The sequence below is a fragment of the Rhinichthys klamathensis genome, unplaced genomic scaffold (genome assembly GCF_029890125.1).
Source record: "Rhinichthys klamathensis goyatoka isolate OS25496 unplaced genomic scaffold, OSU_Roscu_1.1 h1tg000731l_1, whole genome shotgun sequence".
In the NCBI taxonomy this organism is placed as follows: Eukaryota; Metazoa; Chordata; class Actinopteri; order Cypriniformes; family Leuciscidae; genus Rhinichthys; species Rhinichthys klamathensis.
The window spans coordinates 81658-94609 of record NW_026607144.1 but is presented as its reverse complement, the minus strand read 5'-3'; the positions used below and the strand labels follow the sequence as shown (position 1 = coordinate 94609).

The following is a 12952-nucleotide window of genomic DNA, read 5'->3' as shown; positions in this document are numbered from 1 at the left end:
TGGTCATCAATGCTTGGATTTACATTGACTCAAATGATATGTGTTTGGATGAATCTCATGAAAACTGTCAAGAAAATTTCCCAAATCCAACCAAAAAATTAAAAGAAAAAATCATGTTAAAGAAACCTGTTTTAGGACAAGATTTACATAATAAAGTTCCATTTTTCGACTTTAATAAATAAAAGGTCATATTTTTTGTATTTTCTTTATGCTTTATTTTTTTTTAACAATTTCGATTTTATATTTTTATATTTTGGAGAGAAATGTGCTTAAAAAAAGAGTCAATGCAAAAGTGTAAAATGGTCTTAAAATATATCTTAATTTTATTTCATATCATTTTAATATAAAATATCGTTTAATTTTTTCTTTTGATTTTGGAGTGAAAATTGTGACTCGAACATTTCTTTGTAAACGTGTTGTAATGGTAAACGACGGCTGAGATCATATTTGCACCACAGGTCCTGCAGGAATGCCAGGATATGGAAAAGATGGTCTTCCTGGAGCCGCAGGTGCTCAGGGAGAGCCCGGTAACCCTGGTCCTCACGGTCAGCCCGGACCTCCTGGACCGACAGGGCAGTGCGACCCCTCACAGTGTGCCTACTACGCCAGTCTGGCATCAAGACCTCACTCCAAAAACGTCAAGGGCACTTAAAACACCCCTCACTGTCCTGGGCTAACACCTATTTATGAACTTGGACATTCAATGAGCCAAGAATATGTTCTGTACCATCAGGAGAACTCCAGCGTCTGAAGGGTGTGTAAATATGTGTGTGCGTGTGTGTGTGTGTGTATGTGTGTAAATGTGTGTTTGTAATAGGCTTTTAACTTTGGTTAATGTCTTCTTTAACCCTGAGTTAAGTCCACTTTTAGCCCTGGGTTAAGGAACATTTCACACTTATAGACCTTATGAAGCCCCGCCCCTTTTCAGCGCTGCGTAGTTGTGTTCTGTCTTCCGGTTTGTGTTTCCACAGCATGAAGGAAAGATCTCACTGAATTGTGAATGAACATTTTAAAATGTTCCCGGTCTACTGACATTTGTTATGACATCCGCTTCAAACATTACAATGCTCACGATAGCTTTAGTTAACTCTACAATAAGTTATTCCACTTCATCCTCTTCAACAGTGATGCCATCTGTAACAAAATACACAGTTACCGCAAAAACAGAAGATGAAACACAAGATGGCTGTGCGCTTGTTTCTCTGGCGCACAAGGTCTATAGTTATGAAAAAGTGTTAGCATTTAGCATTAGCGCTTCCAACTGTGGGTTGTGAAATCCAGCTCTAGATTAACCCTGGAAAGTGATTGTGATCATGGAAAATGTATATTCTATATAGTGAATATTAAAAAAAAAAAGTGTCATTATGAACTCCACAATATTGAATCGCTTAGACATTTTGAAGTTGCTTTCTCTCAATGAATCAGTTGAACTGGTTCACACATCGGTCAGAATTTATTCAGTAGCGAGTCGTTCTGAATCAAAAGGATTTTTACAAATTAATCACAAATCGCTTGGAAGGTCATAGAAAAGTCATTTGCTCTAAAATCTTGTAAATGCCTTAAATATTAATGTTAACACTTCAGTGATTGTACAGTGTCTAAAACAGTTAAACGTTAAGAAGAGACAGTATTATACTCTACTTGTCCACTCAATGAATTTAACCCAATAATATGCAAATAATAATATTAACCCAGTTTGTAAAGATTTTACACTCTACACATGACATCCCAGGATCGAATGCTAACCTAGTATAGTGTGAAACCCATTAACCCAGGGTTAAAAATGGCTCTTGGTCAACAATCTAAAGTGTGAAAAGCCCACAAGTGTCCTGCCGGTCAGAGTTTAATTTTTTTAGTTAGTAGGTTTTATCTCAAGGTCATTTACTTCAAGTGAAGACTTTCAAGGCGTTTCATATAACAGGACAAGAAATCCTGTCACGACGACAGGAAGACATTTACTTACCAGACCGTGATGTCATAGTGACACAATCCTGCCCACACTCACGCCGTTTACTGAGGTCATTGAGTTAGTGATATCGGTATTGGCTCAGGATGCGCTTATCAAGTCTGGGAAATTCTCTGCTCGAGGTTTATTGATGAAGCGCTCCGCTCCTCTGGGAAGAGACAGAGGAACGCTTTTGCACTCATCAATAGGAAATCTCAATGAGGATCATTAGAGGTCCTGGAGATGGAGGAGAAGTGCATTTCTGCTCTTTTTTTGTCTACGTTTTGTAAGATATATCTCTTTGTAGCCATGCATCAGGTGAATAACTTGCCTTTCCTTTTCATTTTGGATCATTAAACTTGCGTTTGTGATGACTGAAAGGCAGCTGCTCAATTCAATGCATGTTTAATAGTTTAACGCAGCTTAAAACAATTGGCAAAAATGTCTGTCACTGCAGAAATACACACCATTGATGCCTCTTATAATGTCATTTGTAAAAGGTTTGCGTAGCACTTTCCTTTTCAAACGGCTTTGCCTTTGTCATTATGATGGTTCAGGAACACAAAGTCCTAGTTAAAAGTCCAGTGTGAGTGTGCACTAGCATCATTTGTGGCACTAAAGCGTTCAGTTAAAGCCGTTGAAGCCACACAGTTACGCATTACGTATCCATATAAGCATTGTAGCAGATCTCAAGAATAGATCTTTTTATTTTTTTATTTAGGAGATTGTGAGTTAGCTTGACTGAAATTGACATCCAAAAAATATACAATTTTGTCTTATTGCCTAAAGATCGGTAAAATATTGATATATTCTTGAAAGGAAGGGGGTTTAATTTTCTATCTTATTACTTAAATATATTATTTTTTAATTGTTTTTAATCTATTCTTTGTAGTTTTTCCACCCTTAGATATTCAGATTCAAAAAAGGAAGATGATTACATTTTCTATCTTAGTTTTGTAAAGGAAAGTGTTTTTTTTTTTTTTTTTTGCTGCAAATACTTTAAGATATGGTTTTATTTTTGTAATGTTCCTACAATTTCCTGACAGATATCACTGAAATAGGTGTCTCTGTGACAGGGGGATTGGTCTGTGCTTTTTCAGCCAATCAGAAAGTCTCGCTGCCTGTCAGTCATTTAGCATCTTCAGGTTGCCTTTCTTTGGAGGGGCAGGGCTTTAGTGTGAGGTCACATGTTGAGTTTAGCAAAATGGCTGAAAGAAGGTACCGCATCATTAGTGGATCATCATGGATATGGTAAGAATGAAGTGAATTTGTTGACTGATTAATTATATTTTAAAGCAAAACCTCACATGATACCATATACAGTAGGCTTGTTGTACCTACATTCAATGCTCATGATGAATCTTTGTAATTAGTATTATATACACAATCATAAGGAATCTTGTTCTTATCAAGTTTGTTTCTTTCCCCCCCCTGCATTTCTTAATTGTTTGTCCTTGTTTGCCCAGCCTTCAAGAGTTGATGTTCTGGTGATGTATTTTGAATAGCTGAGCTTATTACTGATGCAAATTTATGTAAATTCATGGTGCTTTTTTAGTGCAAGCAAAAGAAATACTTGCTATCAGCATTACTGTCATGTTCTCCTCCACTTTATTCAGATATAGTTGCTTTTTTTGACTTTGTATCCTGTTTGTTTGGCTTCTTCAAGCCGTTAATGACTGTATTTGTTTTTCATACCAATTTGCATTAAATTATTCTAATGAGCTACAGGTGCAGGTGATGTAAAATAGTATAATTTATGCATGGTATAATCTATCTGTTTATACTGATTCTCTGGTGCTATAATTATTCTTAATTAGTTTGATGTATGTGTATGTGTGGAGGGAGAGTATGTGTTAATAAAGAGTGGAACAGGTCCATAGGTTTATAGGATTGGGCTGTTATTGTGGGGGGGAACTTATGAAGTTAATACCGTACACAGTGTTCTTCAGTGATGAATTTACAAGTTTGAATATTTTATTCCTGAAAAACAACCACAACTAACAAAAAATGGTCTAATGTATTAGTTAATATAAATGTTGATTATTATAATTGTTATTTTAAGTTAGATTTCATGCGTCTTAGGTCAAACAAAGACCTAAGGTGCATTTTTTTTCTTCTTCAAATCAATGCAATTTCAATTTCTACTTTTTTAAAATCTATGAGCAGATCAAAGATACTTTTGTGCTAAAATCCCCACCATTTGTACAAAGCTCAGCTGTCATGACCATGTTACATTTTTATAAGGAAGAATAGTCGCTTGTTCTTAAACCCTATTTGAGTCGAACTGATTTTATGTGGCAGCTGACCGAGTCACTGATGCTGTACATGGAGCTCAAAGCGTATTAAACCTTAATTTAATTCACAAATGATTGTGTTCCAATAAAATCGTCATTCCGGAATTGTCCCTTTTTGCCAGTCTGTATCTATAATTATCTTGAAAATGACCTTAAAGGGATAGTTCACTTTGAAATTAATTTTTAGCTTAACTCAAGGGCATCCAAGATGTAGGTGTCTTTGTTTCCACAGTAGTTTCAATTTTGATATTTTTAGGTCAAACCGTTCTTGTCTGTCAGTCATATAATGCAGGTCTATGGTCACCACCTCAAAGAGCATGCACAGAGAAGTCCAAATTAAACATGATTTAATGACTCGTAAATGTAAGTATACATCGATGGCCTAAGACACGAAACGAGCGGTTTGTGTGAGAAAACGAACAGTATTTATATAGTTTTTACCTCTTGTAAACACAGACACGTCCAAGTGATCTGAGGGCGCCGGCGCTTCGGTCTGCGCAAGCGCCGGAAGTGATCTCTCTGAAAAAATTCAACGTTGTCTGTTGATATATCGAAATCGTCTTCCATTGCGATTTCCTGTATATCTAAATAGGTTTAGATCTTCACAGTGAAAGGTAACACTTCCGAAATCTCTGTGTAAACAATGAGTGACGTACACGCGCGAGAGATCACTTCCGGCGCTTGCCGGAAAAGACCGAAGCGCCCGCGCCCTCAGATCACTTGGACGTGGCTGTGGTTACAAGAGGTAAAAACTATATAAATACTGTTCGTTTTCTCACACAAACCGCTCGTTTCGTGTCTTAGGCCATCAATGTGTACTTACATTTACGAGTCATTAAATCATGTTTAATTTGGACTTCTCTGTGCATGCTCTTTGAGGTGGTGACCATAGACCTGCATTATATGACTGACAGACAAGAACGGTTTGACCTAAAAATATCAAAATTGAAACTACTGTGGAAACAAAGACACCTACATCTTGGATGCCCTTGAGTTAAGCTAAAACATACCAAAAATTAATTTCAAAGTGAACTATCCCTTTAAAACATGTATTGGACAAGCAGTCTACTAGTCAATGTAAACATCAAGAGATCCAGGGTTAAAGGGATAGTTCAACCAAAAATGAAAAAAAATGTAATTTACTCACCCGCACTTTCGTTCATCCTCGAAACAGAAATGAAGATCTTTTTAATGAATTCTGAAAGATTTCTGTCCCTCCATTGACAGTCCGTGCAACTACCATTTTGATATTTCAAAGTTTCAATCACATTATGTATAAACATTGAACCGCATTGGTTCTCGCACTTCAAGCAAGAATGCTTGAGCATTACTATATCTGATGTGTTTCGATTAATGTCTATATGTGAATAAAATCATCAAAAGTTAAATCGGTTCATCATATAATCGTGTCTCTTCAGCTACGATCTTTATACAAACGTTTTGAAGCGTCAAAGTGGGAGTTGCTAGGACTGTCAATGGAGGGACAGAAATCTTTAAAAATGTTTTAAAGATGAACTAAAGTCTTACTAAAGTTTGAAATGACATGAGGGTGAGTAAATGATGACAATTTTCATTTTTGAGAGAACTAACCCTTTAAAAGGATATGGTGAATTATAGTGAACTATCCCTTTAAGGCCAATGCCATAAATAATAAACAAATAATATCATTAGATATTCTAAGGCTAGGTCTGGTTATTGGAGCTCTGCTATATATATATATATAAATACTAAAAGCTTTTTAAGACAATATTGTAAATATAATCAGTCCGTCTGAAAGTACAGATCTCTTTTGAGAGATACATTTTCTGCGACTAATTGTTTAAAATGAATGGGATCTTATCCAGAAAGCGCTTATAAAAGCTTTTCATGAAAAATAAACCGTAGCATGGTGGTGAAAAGCTTTTATTTCAAGCTGCCCTGTTGCTGGATCACTGTCGTTCTGTTGGCGTAGCTTAATGTCTGGCACCATGTCTAACATTGGTCTTTACAATTACATTTTATGAGAAATATTTAGAAAAATACACGCAGAAATGCAATCGTATGGCATGTAGAGGTCCAAAAAAAATTACTTCACCATTGATATTTACCGGTTTGTGGCCCAAGAACTGAAACGTCAATTTCCAATTAATTAATTTATCTGCAATTTACTGTAAACCATCTGAAAGAACAAACATTTTCCTCTAGTTTATGTACAAGGTACACCAATAAACCATGTGGATTGGAACCTCCATCAGGAGCTTCATCTGTATGTCTCTATTCAACTGTCACGTTTGCTTAACTCGCCGTGTGAAAGTCTCTTCAAGTTTGTCGGAAATGGACTGCATCTGTACTCTTGATGATGACGACGTGATGAAGGTTTCTATGTTTCTGTTCATGGACCCTTGATGTTGACGGACTTCTTCCCGCCAACCAGGTAGAGAGGTTGAGGCCTGTAGCAGTTTGAAGGATCACAAAGCCCTGGAGGACCCGGGGTTCCTCTGGCTCCAGGGGTTCCTGGGGTCCCGGGCACACCGGCCTCTCCTCTGGCACCATCTGCCCCGTCCTTGCCGATGCCAGGCTTGCCAGCTGGTCCTGTTTTAATGAAATCAGACTTGATAAGGAAGGTTTTTGAAAATGTGACTACAAAATATAGTACAGTCTAAATATCTAATCCGTATATAGAACTATCAACAGTTTGTTCCAGTCTAAAATATCTATAGCTTTTGGAGTGGTTGAGGTTTAGCATGTTGTACCTTGAGGTCCGGGTTCTCCATGGATTCCTGGAATTCCAATTCCCTTATCTCCCTTGTCACCTTTTAGTCCTGCATCACCTACACAAATGCATAAACATAAAAAGCATTAGATAATACAATAGATCACTTTATAGACATTTATATAGTACAATTAATATGCAATTCAATATTCAAATCGCTTTACAAAAAAGGGTCAGATAATCATAATTAGAATCAGATAATATTAGGATAGTTTGCTATACACCCTTTGTACAGTACAGATTTTTTGCCGTATTCATGTATTTACATGGTACTTTTAGTTACACTAACAATTAAAAGTTTGGGATAATTTAATAATGTGAATTCAAAGTAGCTGTTTGTTTTCTATTTGAATATATTATAAAATGTAATTTATTCCTGTGATCAAAGCTGAATTTTCAGCATCATTACTCCAGTCTTCAGTGTCACATGATCCCTCAGAAATCATTCTAATATGATGATTTCCAGCTCAAGAAACATTTATGATTATCAATGTTGAAAACATTGCGGTTTTATATTTTTTTTGAAACTGACACATTTATTCAGGATTCTTTGATGAATAGAAAGTACAAACAAACAGCATTTATTTGAAATAGATTTTTTTTTTAATCTTTACTGTCACTTTTGATCAATTTTATCCATAGTTGCTAAAAAAAATAGATAGATTTCTTTCAAAGAAAAAAAAAATTTGAAACTTTTGTTAGTGAAACAAGATGGTAAATTGCAAAGTGATAATCTGTAAAATGCTGATACAACATTTCACATTTAATGTTGAAATGAATTAATAATTAGTCAAATGCCCATTAGTACATGTATATAGACTAATACTGCTTATACCAACATGAACCAACGTTGTCTGGGTGGTAATAGTGTAGTTTAAATAGTTCTTACATTAGTGAATCAGGAGTATTCGATCATTCTATCTATTTTAAGCTCTTATGAGAAAAACCTCTGTGAGACTTCTGACATTTATACGGTCAAAAATCCCTGCTAGGCATCATTGTTCACAGAATGCTAGAACATTTTCCTCAGGAGATGCATTAATAATCTTCAATAATCATGTTGATATCCTCTGAGGTTCTGCCGAAATAAGAGGAAGATTGAGATGCAGTCGGGGGCTTTTCTAATCATCCTGTTATTGCTCCTCAATCTCTGTCTCATTAGCAAGCGTAGCGTTCCTCCTCGGCTCGCTGGCAATTAGCGCAGACAGCACACACTGTACAACAGCCTCCGCTTGACAAAACAACTGCAACGCTTCACATTCTGGAGGCTGTTAACCCTTGATTGACCAAAAACTGTTTTTTCTTGACAATTTACAAGTTCAAGTGATTTTAAACCATTCAAGCGCAAGAAGAGAACCCGATCGCGCTGTTATCTGTGAGTAGGCCTACAGCCACACACACCTGAAGTGCGCACACACCAGAGGTGTAAAGTCCAGGTTCAGAAAGTAAAAGTCCTCCTCAGTATTTTGTTCCAATCGCCTGGATTTGCTAATTAGCAGTTTTTCAGCCAGGAGATAGAACTAATTAGTGAAATCAGCTGGGTGAGTTCATGGGTGGAATAAACATATGGCCGGACTTTTACTTTATGACCCCCGGACTTTACACCTCACACACACACACAGAGAGAGAGAGGCACGCACACGAAGATCAGATCACGCACGAACACCGAATTGACTCCTCTTTCACGTCTCCTATCGCTTGACAGACTCATAAACACAAAATGTTAAAATACCCGTCTTGGCAAGTATTGTCATAAACACAGTCGGTTATGTGTTAAGTGAACGTAAACAGTTGAGAAAGAAATCGGATGTGTATCATTATATTGGATCCGTTCATTAGGTCTTAAAGTGACAGCAGCCTGTACAAATCTGATGATGTCTGTGTCATTAATGTTGACCAAACAACAAAACACATCTTTAACAAAGATTAATCTATACTTAATTTATACAGTTATACAATTTTACATTCAATGATTACATTTTTGTACCTGAATACTGTTAGACCGTACTTTATTTGTTACCTTTGTTATATTGTATTTGTCAATGCTTGTAATGTGTGTATTTGTTCTTATTTTATTACTGACTGTTCACTTGTCTTTAAGAATGTTTCATTATTAAAAGCTAGATCTTCGCTGTGGTATCGAAGCACTCAAAAAGTGGGCGTTAAGTAATAAATGAAAAGCAAAGTTACATTACCCACCCACACTGATCCGAAAAATGATCCGATTCGTGACTCAAAAACGGTAATATAATCAGAACCGTGAGTTTAGTGATCCGTTGCACGCCTAATAAAAATGGTATTTATGCTGTGAAATCTTTAATGATTTTTTTATAAGGTAAATATAATTTGCATGATGCAGCTGAAGCTTAACGCAATATCAAGAACGTTTGATCTTGAGAATTTTTAAGAAAAATAAAAAGATGCTTGAATCAAAGGCTCACTGCATCCTCAAGAGCTTAGCTTTAATTCAGCTGACAGCAGAGCACTATTTGAAACAGTGATACATGGTTTGGAAATATCATAAGCAGCGAGTAAAATCAATGGTACCTTTGACTCCTGGTTTTCCAGGAAGGCCATAGTATCCTTGAGGCCCCTTGTGGCCCATCATTCCTCTGGGTCCGGCTTCTCCAGCAGGACCTGCTGGTCCCGGCGGTCCAGCTGGCCCCGTGAGTCCTGGACTTCCAGGGGCTCCAATGGCCAGAGGTTTCTTGGCTAGTTCCTTCTTATAGGCATCTAAATGTTCTGTTTGGTACAATACAATGTTACAGTTAAGTTGCCATTTAAAAAGAAAAAAATACAATTGATGTAGGTCAGGGGTGCCCAATCCTGTTCCTGGAGATCTACCTACCCCTATCTACCTCTAACACACCTGTCTGTAATCATCAAGTGCTCCTGAAGATGAAGTTCAGGTGTGTTTGATCGGGGTTGGAGCAGGAAGATAGATCTTCAGGAACTGAATTGGGCATCCGTGAGGTGATGAGGGTACGTTTACACGACAACGATTTACTAAAAATGGAAACGTTTTTTCCTTTGCATTTTTCGTGTACAGACGACACCATTGTCGAAACGATCTGATCTGCAAAAACGACTGAAAATGCTGTATTGGCCGTGTAGTTGGCGATGTCACTTTGTAAAGCAACACTATAACCCTACAAGCATGCGCATTACGCCACCGTTTTCACAAATTCACGTTTTTGTAGTTTACACAAACAATAACGGTATTGTTTTCAAAAACGTGCACTTTGAAACCCGTTTTTAAAAGTTTGTGTTTTCAGGCCGCCAAAAACGCCGTTGTCATGTAAATGAACAGCCAAAACGCATAAAAGGTTTTCCCTTTTTAGTTGAAAACGTTGTCGTGTAAACAGCCCTTGAAACAGCATCTCGAACAAGAAAAAAATGTAGGGTGGGAATTGTTTTTGTCTGTCAGTAATTGTTGGGATAGATGTGGTTTGCTATTGGTCGATCTCATGTGAGTGACAGGTTGCCCCGCCCTCGTGCCAGAGAACACGACATCAGAGAAGAGATGTTGATGCAAGAGGGAGAGGAAGTTATTTTGATAAAAGATTACGAGGGCACATGAATGAAAAAAATAATAAAAAATGTATGTGCACTTATAAAATCCTTTACAATAAAAATACTGCAATTTTCCATTATTATTATTATTTTTTATTTCATGGTGACTTTAACTGATAAAGATGTCGTACCTTCAACAATAACTGAACAAATCTCACGGATCTTCTCGTCATTCGTCTTGGGCCCCTTTTAAAAACAAATTTTTACAACAACATCAGCAACAACTGCACAGAAAGCAGAAGCAACGCACTGTCCAGTCAAAGATGAAAGTGAACATATAGCAATGTACTGACAGGTAGACCTCTGGGACCAGGGGATCCTGTTAGGCCTCGTTCCCCCTCCAGACCTCTGGCTCCCTGGGGTCCCGTCAGACCCTCATGGCCTGGCTGTCCTGGACGACCATCAGCTCCTGTAGCTCCTCTCTGGCCTTTCTCTCCACGCTTAGATAAAACAAAGAATGAGAAGATAAAACAAACATCCAACAAAAGCAATAATTTGTATTTCCTGAAGGAAAAGTTTTACAGTAATTTTGTGGTAAGTTTAGTTTTTTTTTTTATTCTACATATTTATATACACACACACACACACAATTGATTTTTTTTCACAGTCCTAGTTTACACACATATACATATATATATATATATATATATATATATATATATATACACACACATACAATAATTTATTTTATTTGATGATTTATTATAAAAAATATTGTTATATCATTTATTTCATATTATTGGTTTATTTTATATATAGAAATATTTAGATTTTAAAATTACATCTTTGTTTGTTATTCTACAATACGCCTTGAATGAATGTTTAAGTGGCACGCTTACCTCTCCCTTGATTCCAGTAATACCCGGAGGCCCCTGTAAACCATTATTAAAAACCATCACACTACTGTACACACACTGGAATACCATAATTAGAGGGTGTGACTGGGTATGCTGCTATAAATATGGCGAACCTGATCACCCTTCACGCCTGGTTCTCCCGAAACACCTGGATCTCCCTGTAGAACGAAGAGAGAGAAAGATATTAGTGTAAAATTACACGGTATTCAAGTGCAGGAAGCAGCAGGTGTTTAATACGGTCACTGAGTGCATAGTTTGACTGGGGCATTTTAATTTACCTCACTTCCTTTGGGACCGACGGGACCCATTGGACCCTGAAAGAACAGGAAAAAAAAATGACATGATCACACACAGCGGACAATAATGTCTGCTCTGTTGTGATTATTACAATAAACAATGATCACACCTGGTCTCCTTTATGACCCGTGTGACCCTTGATTCCACGGGGACCCATGAGTCCTTGGTCACCTTTATCTCCCTGCGGAAGTAGTCAAAATAATAATGAAATACTGTATGAATAACAATGTATAATTGTACAGCGCTTCACCTAATAATTGCCTTTTATTAGTACTAGTCACACATATACTGTAATTAATTATACTAATTGGGGGTGGGGGTTTTCATCTGGAAATGGGTTTTTGCAGGATGGGATGTCTGTAAATGCTTGGATTTACATGCAAACGTATGCAACAGGGTTAGTATCTATCAATACACTTTTTTTTTTTGCACACTAACATAAAACTTGCTCACATGTACTGTCTTTGCCATCTCCAGCAAAGTACATAGGTTTACTGCATAGAATAAGTATGCATATTGGATAACACAGTCATTAAGATCCATAATCAAACCAACGGGTCTGTGTCCAACCCACCTGGATTCCTTGTGGGCCCATTGAGCCGACTGGACCCTGTTTTCCCGTTTCACCCTGAGGAGGACAAGTTTGTTGATTAATTGGATGCATTTTTCAACAAATTGTACATGAATTGTAATCTCAGGACAGAATGGTGTGCACCAAAGGAAAAAAAAATCTGAATTATATGTATTTCTGAATTATGTTTTTATTACAGTGGATCCTTTGGCTCCTGGAGTTCCATCTTCTCCTGCTGGTCCAAGTGCTCCCTAAAATATAACATTAACATGATTATAACTCATAAAAAAAAAAAAAACATGCGTACAAGTGTAAAAAAACAAAACAAAAACATTATACTCACATCTTTACCAGGAAGCCCAATTGGACCAGTCGGCCCTACAGCACCAATATCACCCTGTAATAGAAAGAGTGTAATTGCTTGCTATGGCATCACTGTTTTAAAATTTAAATGAGATTCAGCATATATTATTTTTTTATGTAATGATGTTAACCTTTTGGCCTGCAGGCCCCACGAGTCCCTGTTTTCCTGGCAAGCCCTAAATTTGAGATGCAATATTGTTAAGTCAAGGTGAGTCACAGATTACAAATTATAGTGTGCAAAATGTCATAGCTGATAGCTTTAATATACAGTATATAATATAATAATATAATCTAATTAGA

General features: G+C 36.9%; 2 protein-coding genes across 5 annotated transcripts in view; one reads left to right on the top strand and one right to left on the bottom strand.

Moving 5' to 3' along the window:
• col22a1 (collagen, type XXII, alpha 1) overlaps window positions 1-1321 on the top strand; it is a 52694-nt gene extending 51373 nt beyond the window's left edge. Inside the window, exon 64 of the mRNA XM_056242565.1 lies at window positions 459-1321. Coding sequence (XP_056098540.1) covers window positions 459-652 — 194 coding nt within the window. The 3' untranslated portion in view covers window positions 653-1321. The remainder of the gene's footprint in view (window positions 1-458) is intronic.
• A 4802-nt stretch (window positions 1322-6123) lies between these two features.
• The window catches only part of LOC130077353 (collagen alpha-3(IX) chain), a 48715-nt gene continuing 41886 nt past the window's right edge, over window positions 6124-12952 (bottom strand). For all 4 annotated transcript variants that reach the window (XM_056242574.1, XM_056242572.1, XM_056242575.1 and 1 more), the window contains 13 exons: window positions 12784-12828; window positions 12633-12686; window positions 12487-12540; window positions 12293-12346; window positions 11828-11899; window positions 11700-11735; window positions 11535-11579; window positions 11404-11436; window positions 10858-11004; window positions 10696-10750; window positions 9539-9733; window positions 6972-7049; window positions 6124-6810 (listed from right to left, as the gene is read on the bottom strand). In XM_056242574.1, coding sequence (XP_056098549.1) covers window positions 6611-6810; window positions 6972-7049; window positions 9539-9733; window positions 10696-10750; window positions 10858-11004; window positions 11404-11436; window positions 11535-11579; window positions 11700-11735; window positions 11828-11899; window positions 12293-12346; window positions 12487-12540; window positions 12633-12686; window positions 12784-12828 — 1068 coding nt within the window. In that variant the 3' untranslated portion in view covers window positions 6124-6610. The remainder of the gene's footprint in view (window positions 6811-6971; window positions 7050-9538; window positions 9734-10695; window positions 10751-10857; window positions 11005-11403; window positions 11437-11534; window positions 11580-11699; window positions 11736-11827; window positions 11900-12292; window positions 12347-12486; window positions 12541-12632; window positions 12687-12783; window positions 12829-12952) is intronic.